General features: G+C 38.6%; 1 protein-coding gene across 1 annotated transcript; it reads left to right on the top strand.

Moving 5' to 3' along the window:
* Positions 1–2,465: 2,465 nt before the first annotated feature.
* LOC103707136 (protein LIFEGUARD 2-like) lies at positions 2,466–8,315 on the top strand. Its single transcript, XM_088712768.1, has 4 exons — positions 2,466–2,721; positions 2,853–2,972; positions 7,886–8,064; positions 8,109–8,315. The coding sequence occupies exons 1-4, from the start codon at positions 2,466–2,468 to the stop codon at positions 8,313–8,315; spliced, it is 762 nt and encodes a 253-aa protein (XP_088568894.1).
* The last annotated feature ends 553 nt before the right edge of the window (positions 8,316–8,868 follow it).

The following is an 8,868-nucleotide window of genomic DNA, read 5'->3' on the forward strand; positions in this document are numbered from 1 at the left end:
TGGCTATGCCCTACGCTCTGGCAAGGTTGGTTACTCCATTATATTTATCTTGTGGACACTGAGGCGGACGGAGTCCGCCAATCGCTGATGAACGTATAAAAACTAAATAGAAAATTAAATTGAATAAAGCAAGAAATCATGAAATGATTTGGGAAAATCTGATAAAGCGACGCACGCCCACAAATATTTTCCTTAGAAGAAAAAAAAAGATCATGTCCACCCGAGTGCATGGGCCGCTGATAGTCTTCTTCAATATACGATTTCACTCTCTTGAATGATATGTACGCTCAAAGTCAATCTCCATGGTGCGTAGCAGTAGCCCCAAGAGACAAATTACTGATAGTATTTAGAAAATAAAAAAGCCCCTTTTCTATGATGCTCTCTAAGGGGGGCTGAAATAAATATTGGCTCCAAATGTTCTAATTACCCACCCCCGTCGAATCACAAGTTGGTAGAGGCATATTAGGCTAATGCTAAAAGATAAAAGATAGAGACAATAATTCAATAAATCATTATGATAAAAGTAAAGAAATAAAAAAAAATGTTAAATAACTAAAATTTGTTTTGAAGAAATAAGTTTTAGCAATGATGAAGAAAAGCAGAAGAGGTGAGATAGGCCCGTAAGGCCGTAAGGGTGGCGGGGTTGGAAGCGAGACCGGCCAAAGAAGGTATCGGAAGTTTCAGCAATCGTAGGATTAAAATTTTTTTTCTTTTGCTATATCTCATCCATGGGATCATAAAAGGCCACATGTCATCATCTTCTGATTGTGTAAAGTGGAAACTTATGTTTCCATTTTGGAGAGAATCTAAACCACGCCCAGCGGGAATAAAAAATTATTGTACGTGGCCGTGCATGCAGCCAATCACAGCTTCGTTGCGGGACCTCAAGCGCTCATTTTGATGCATATTTATAAAAAAGGGCGGTTGTGATTGGCTGTATGTACGGTGATATGGTGCATGCCCTGTTCCGCAATTCCTTTTGTTTGGGTGGCGCTCTCTCTGGGCGAAGTACATATCCAGATAAATCGATCCGCTACACTTCACCAGAAAGCAAGCGGCCTTCAAAAATTCACCATCCCCGGGCCCACATTGATCTGCACATCTGTAGCAACTCCATTTGGCTAATTATCTATCCGCTGTTCCAAACCCGACTGTAAACTAAGCCACGAACGTGTCAACTTAAGAAGATGCCACGCATGCAAATGTCAATGGGCCGACCATGTTGTCGAGAGGCGGCCCATCTTCTTTCCCCTCTCCTAAGGCCCTGTTTTGGGGAGCTATTAGTAGTAGAGCTTTTGGAAGTAGAGCTATCTGAAGCAGAACGTTTATAAAAAGTTGTTTGCTGTTTGGTAACTATATTTTTAAAGTGCTGTGGCACTTTAACATGTGTTTGGTAAACAAACTGAGAAAATACTTTTGTGTGACAAAATGACCATAAAGGACATTACCAGTATTATACAACAGAGCATAATAAAATATAATATGTATTAATACATAAATATATGATATAATATAATATTAATGTAATATAATATAATATTATTATAATATAGTACTATAACATTATGTATTATAGAATAATAATTTAATATAATATTAAATTATTCAATGTATTATGATATAATGTAATATAATATTATATTTATAGAATAATACAATAATAAATATATAAAATATTATAAATATTAGTATAAATTAATTTTTCATCCTTCTAATAACCATTTATCTCTCTAATAAATTTTCTAACTAGGTGATAAAATTGGTTAAATAATTACTAATATTATTTATTTATTTAGATCAGATTATTTGCCACTCACCTATTATTTTATTTATTTTATTTATTTATTTATTTATGATTTTATTTCATTGAAATATAGAGGGGCCATGGGTGGTGGCCTGCATGGTGGTTGCCACCATGGGCAACTACAAGCTCCCAAAACAAAACAAAAAAAAAAGAAAAAAAAAAGAAGAGGAAGAAGGAACAGTGATGGCGGCGTTGAGAGGAAGAAGAAGAAAGAGAAGGAGAGGAAGGAGATAGGTGAGAGAGGAAGAGGCAGGATTAGGGTTTTGGGAAAAAAAAATGGGATTTAAATGGGGTATTTTGGTCAAAAAAATAGCTTCCCGACAAAACTGAAAACAGCATTTTCGGAAAACTCCAAATTGGAGCTTCTCCCCAAAAGCTGTTTTCAATTTCCCGCAAAAGCTGAAATAGCTTTCCGAAAATTTTACCAAACACCATTTTTTATCTGAAAGTGCTTTTGAAGGGCCAGAAAGTGCTTTTTGGCCTTCCAAAAGCTCCCCAAACAGGGTCTACTGCCATCATCCTCGTTTACCCTGCTTTCCTTGCGCCCCATTCCCCAATCCAAAACCCTAACCCTAAGATCGAAATCTTCGCCGATCGGCGAGCGAAACCCTCATTTTTCTTCGAATTCGTGATTGCTTTGGTTTCTATCTCGAGCGAGTGGATGTGGCATCGACAGCCGTACGGGAAGGATGGGGACGTGGAGGTCGGGCTGCGGCCGCTGTACCCGATGATGTTGGAGAGCCCGGAGCTCCGGTGGGCGTTCATCAGGAAGATCTACGCGATCCTGACGGCCCAGTTGGCGCTCACTGTCGCCATCGCCTCCGTCGTCATTGCCGTCCGCCCCATCTCCCACTTCTTCGTCTCCTCCAGCGCCGGCCTCGGCCTCTACATTTTTCTCTTGATTCTCCCCTTCATCGGTATTCTTTTGAATTTTTCTTCAATTTCTGATTCTTTTTGGATTTTCTTGCTTTATTTTTACTATGGTCTTCTCTATTTGATCTGGTTTTCATCTAAAAAAGGGATTATTTTTGACTTTTTTTGTGAATTTATACAGTTTTGTGTCCTCTATATTACTATCACCAGAGGCATCCAGTGAATTTTCTTCTCCTCGGCCTGTTTACGGCCTCGATCAGCTTTGCCGTCGGATTGACTTGCGCCTTCACGAGCGGTAATATCTAACTCCTGATTCTATTGATTTGCTGGAAGGAAACCTTAATTATAGTTTTTAGAGGAACCCTTGTTTGTTGTCATTTATATTGAAATTTATTGTTGGAATTGTTGGAAAATGAACTAAGAAACAACAATGCCATGTTCTTTTCCCTCTTTGTGCAATTAAATGGGATATCACTAATAATCTCCACAATCCTCACAAGTAATTAACAAGCAAAATAATCAAGCGACCCACAAACAAGAGACACCACAATTTTTAACATAGAAAACCTTTTGATGTGAAGGGAAAAACCATGGGACTAGTTCTGCTGAAAACTTTCACTATTTAAAATAATAGGATTAGAATTAGTTCTCTTTAGTTCAACTAGAGGCTACACAAATGTCATCAAAATTAAATCTCGGCTTCCACAACATAGTATTCATCACTAGTATGATACGTTTCAACAATAATCAACAAAATAAAAAGATGAGTCTCACCAAAGGTGGGTGCTTGAAATACCTTTCAAAGATTCAAACCATACAATTGTAGCTCTCATTGCTTGAAACAACATACTGAAATTTCATCAAAATCGGGATAAAATCAACAATCCGATCATCCAACAAAGTAGCACCCCTTTCTTAGAATTTTTATGTTTTTACCATTGGCCTTCCCTTTCTTCTTCGTTTTTTTTCTGTCTCATTACAACGCTCTCCCCAAACAAGCTAACAACAGCTTGTGAGAGAAAATTGCTGTGTTGCACCACTTTTATTTTGTTTTAAATGGTGTGGGTCCCACATGAGGAGGGACCACTCCAATAGAAATGAGCATTGATTGTTGTAATGGAGTTGGTGAGAAACCCTCATCAGGGACTATCGGGCATGAGTAATCACATGATCGAAAGTGCTTATTGAAAGATTTACTAAAATTGGTTTTTGTTACATTCATGTTATCAGGGGAATTTAGAGTACTTTTTATTTTTTTGTTGAATACTTGAATTTCAATGTTCATAGACTTAGTCTTATTAGCCAGAATCTTGCACCTAAGCTAATGCACTTGTTTCAGAATCTTCCTCGAATCTCAAACCTACACCAATTTTCTAAGCATTTCCTTAATTGTTTCTAAAATATCCGCTTTACTTCACCCACACCGACTCCCTTTCCCAATCCTGGCAATCAAGTTTATTGTTATGACTTAAACATAGGATTTTGCATTTCCTGTTGTAAGGTATAAATCCTAACTTCTCATTGGTGAAAGGATAACACTTGTTCCGATTTCGAGTACCAGAACCAGCACTCGTACGGGTAGCCCGACAAAACGATACGATACGCTCCTATGCTGTGCCGTGTACTCAAAACCGGCATGTGTGCTTGTAGACCAGCGATATGATGCGGTACGCACCCGTGTTGTGTCATTCCGGTGTGAACTGACAGAAAAACCGGCAAGAGAGGGGGAGAGGGAGCGAGAGGAGAGAGAGAGAGGGAGGAAAGGAGGGAGGAAGGGAGGAGAGTGAGGAAGGGAGGGAGAGAGTAGGAGAGGGTAGCAGAGAGACAGGTGGAGGGAGAGGGAAGAGGGAGAAGTAAGAAAAAGAGGGGGGGGGGGGGAGAGAGAGAGGGAGAGGGAGGTGGTGAGCGTGGGTTGCCGGAACAGAACTGAGGAAGGGGGAGAAGGTTTTCGAAGCCCTCTCTCATCTGTGCATACAAAACAAGGGTGAAGCCTCTATTTCAAAAGGAAATAGGAGTTTTGGCCCCCTTTTTTTTTTATTTTTTTAAGTGAAGTCGGCGGCCAGTGCTGACTTCTCGTTTTTGTTGTTTTTTTAAAAAAAAATGAAGTAAAGTCGGCAGCCACTGTTTTGATGCACAGACGAGAAAAGGTTTCGAAAGTCCTCTCCCCCCTCCCTTGGCCCTATTTCAGTATCCCTTGCTCATCGTCGTCCTCTCCCTCTCTCCTCCCTCCCTCTCTTTCTCTGTCTTTTTCTCTCTTTTCTTCTCCCTCTCTCCCTCCCTCATCGATTTCTCGATCTGAAGGCCGGAACCGTTCTAGTCGGCCTCCAGTATGGCTCGGTATGCCCCGAACCAGGCGGTTCGGGGCAGTACAACCGACGTTGGTTGCTAACTTTTGTTAGTATTATTGTTTGGTTTCACATAGCACACTAAACATATTATATATGTATGTACATATGTACGTACTTGTAGGTGAACATCTTAAAGAGCAAATTGCTTGCAAACATTTATGTATGTATATCATTGGTTTAGGTGAAGGTCGTAGGGGCATATATATATATATATATATATATATATATATATATATATATATATATATATATATATATATATATATATATATATATATATATATATATATATATATATATATATATATATATATATATATATATATATATATATATATATATATAATCTGTGACCTACCATACGATCTGTTATATAAATAGGTAAATTTTTCTTTCCATTATGAATAGCGATTGTATGGCCAATCATTGTGGGTATAATGGTAGATGCCCGAGACCAAGTTATATATATATATATATATATATATATATATATATATATATATATATATATATATATATATATATATATATATATATATATATATATATATATATATATATATATATATATATATATATATATATATATATATATATATATATATATAGACATGTACATATACACCTTATAGGTGAAGGTCTTAAACGGGTAGATTGCTTGCAGGCATGTATGTATATAATTATTGGTTACCTTGTAGGTGAAGGTTGTAAGGAGGCAGATATGTATGTGTGTACCTACCTTGTAGGTGAAGGTCTTAAAGGGGCAGATTCTTCTTCATGAGAAACAAATTACAAGGATATTTGCAATATTGGAAGTTAGAGCCCGATCTACCAATATGGATAAATAAATAAAACTGAACAGAAAGTAATTGTGTCGATAGAAAAGGAGTTATTTGCTACCTAGAAGAGTTTTGTCATAATAATTTTGCATATTTTTGAGGAAGTAAAGCAAGCCCATGACTCGATCTGAGAAGGTGCTTTATGTCTACTTGATGGTTGAGCTTCTTGCCCCAAGCTAAGTTTTTTCAAGCACGCTTCATGCTTGTATGCATGTACCTACCTTGTAGGTGAAGGTCTTAAAGGGGCAGATTATTGTTCATGAGAAACAAATTACAAGGATATTTGCAATTTGGAAGTTGGATTCCCATCTACCAATATCGATAAATAAATAAAACTGAATAGAAAGTAATTGTGTCAATAGAAATGGGGTTATTTGCTACCTGAAAGTGTTTTGTCATAATAGAAAATTTGGAAGTTGTCTTGCAAAAAGACAAAAAGCTTCCCGGCACCACTTCACTCTCGCTCCGGTTCCCATGCACAATGATTGGTAGGCTGGTACACAGGGCCTAGCTATCACCTACATAACCCTCATGTACCGCACCAATCCATGATTACGACGGAGCGCAATGCTTTAAGCAGGAGTAGATTGGTGCAGGGAAGCATCACATGGTTGAATGGTTGGTGAGAGGATCTACTTGCATAACCCATGCTATCTTAATTCTACCCTGGTTGCACGTGCACGTGCGCATAGACACACACGGATGGCAAAAATACATTGAAGGTGAGCAGGTTGCTAAATTTTTCATGTATTATTTTTTTCTCTATATTTTTTAGGGCTGCAAATGGTTTAGGTCAACCTATGACTCGACCTAGTCCCAGCTCAATGAGACCTAACCAGATCCATTTTTGGAGACCTGTGGGTCAGGTTGGAGTCAATTAACTCAATCTGGCCCTACTCAATTAGACCCAACCGGATCCATTTTTGGATGCCTATGGGTTGGTTTGGAGGACCAAATTTGGAAACTAAGCCAGGTTTGGATTTTGTACTTTCTGGCCATCCAACCTATATAATATCCAGGTCTAATTAAACATATCAAACAAACGCGATCACCCAGTAATTGCCCTTTGCTGGCCTGGGGAAAGCAGCAAAGTCTAGAAGCTAAGGAGCCACCCAAATCAGGCCAACCTGACCCAAAGAATCAAATTATTTATAACCCTTTCTCTTTCACTACGTATGTCTTTTCAATTCATTAATGATCCTTATTTAAATTAATCCCCTTTTGTCCATCTCAAGAACCCCTTCTCTTTTCACATATCTTAGCATGATTATATTTAAATAAATGTTTGTTTTGGTGGATTCTAATATATAATATTCTCAAGTATATGGGTTTTTTTTATATAAGAAAAAACTATAGTTTATAAACTTATATCTTAACAATGGTTACTTTTTTTTGACAACGTTTACTTTTTAAAACTATAGCTGAAATAACCATATGTTTGATCCAAAACCTGAACCAACCTGGTCCTTACCCAAACCTAAACATTTTGGTTTTGAGTCCGGTTCATACTTGACTGCAACCCCAAGTCCAATGACCTGTTAGGTTTAAAATATGTTCCTTCCTCGGGCCCAACCCAACCCAATGGATCGATCAGGTCTGGTCCAAAATCAAAACCGCGGTATGAACCTTGGTCCAGGGCCGGCCCAACCCTTAGACGACCTAGGCGGTCTAAGGCCCCGGCCCAAAGAAGGCCCGCCCAGAAAACGCCTCAAAGACAAAATGGAAAGAAAAAAAGCTACCTGTGAGTTCACCTTAGGCCGGCCCATTGCAGAAAAAGACCACAAAGATAAAACGGCCTTAGGCCTCCAAATACATTGGACCGCTTCTGCCTTGGTCAACCCGGTCCAACCCATTTGTAGCCCTGATATTTTTTGTCATTATAAATCCATGTTACAGAAGAATTTGTATCTTTCTAAGATAAGTTACTAGATCCTTCTAAGATGTTCAGAGATATTTTTTTTCGGATATTGGCATCATAAAAATACATGGTTTGGATGTTGAAAGTTCTTATCTGCAAACAGGGAAGATCATTCTGGAAGCTGCTATTCTCACAGCAGTGGTTGTTAGTCTCATTCTCTATACATTCTGGGCAGCAAGGAGAGGCCATGACTTCAACTTCCTTGGCCCCTTCCTGTTTGCTTCCGTTTTCGTATTGTTGGTGTTTGCTCTTATCCAGATGAGCTACATGTCCCTGCATTTTGTGCCATTCTTTGGTTTTATCTGCACACATTTTTACAAGTGGAGCTAAATCTCTCACTGGGAAAGATCTCCATTATGATATATGGCGGGTTGGCAGCAATCATTTTCTCTGGATCCATCATCTATGACACCGACAACCTAATCAAGCGCTGTTCTTATGATGAATATTTATGGGCAGCTGTTGCCCTGTATCTTGACATCATCAACCTGTTTCTTTCTCTGCTTACTCTGTTAAGAGAAGCTGATAATTGAAACAAACTCGATTAGCTGACCAACTATGTAATATGAAATTAACATATGCCAAGAATAAATACATGCATTATTTTATAATAAAATTGTATACTTGGTCCTGGTGCGGTATTGACTTCGTGTGTTCCTGTGCAGCTTCCTACCCAGTTTTTGGTTCTATTGTCATGAACGAGTTTCATCAAAAGACACCATGAAAAGTTTGTCGAAGCTAAATTTCTTTGGTGGTGATATGGTGGTTTAGATTGGTGCCTGTTCTTGGAAATCACTGGAAATGGGAATAACCAGCAGTGATGGACCCCTTAAAATTCTTCTTGAGGGGCTTCCACAATTCACTCGCTTCTACTGCTCATTCTGTTTTACCTACCTGTTATTAGGAAAGGCATGCCCTGCTCAGAAATTGTGCTTTTCCTGCCTTCAGACCAGCATACCTTTTGCTCCAACGGAAACAAATGTCGTGTCATATTTTGGGTCGGTCAGAAGACAAATTGGTCGACTTTTTTCAAGGAACCGGTGAGCCAATTCAAGAATAGGCAGTGACGGATCACCACTCCAGGTT

This window comes from Phoenix dactylifera, chromosome 1, assembly GCF_051530095.1.
Source record: "Phoenix dactylifera cultivar Ajwa chromosome 1, Ajwa_hap1_PhDact_Kaust_v1.1, whole genome shotgun sequence".
Lineage (NCBI taxonomy): Eukaryota > Viridiplantae > Streptophyta > Magnoliopsida > Arecales > Arecaceae > Phoenix > Phoenix dactylifera.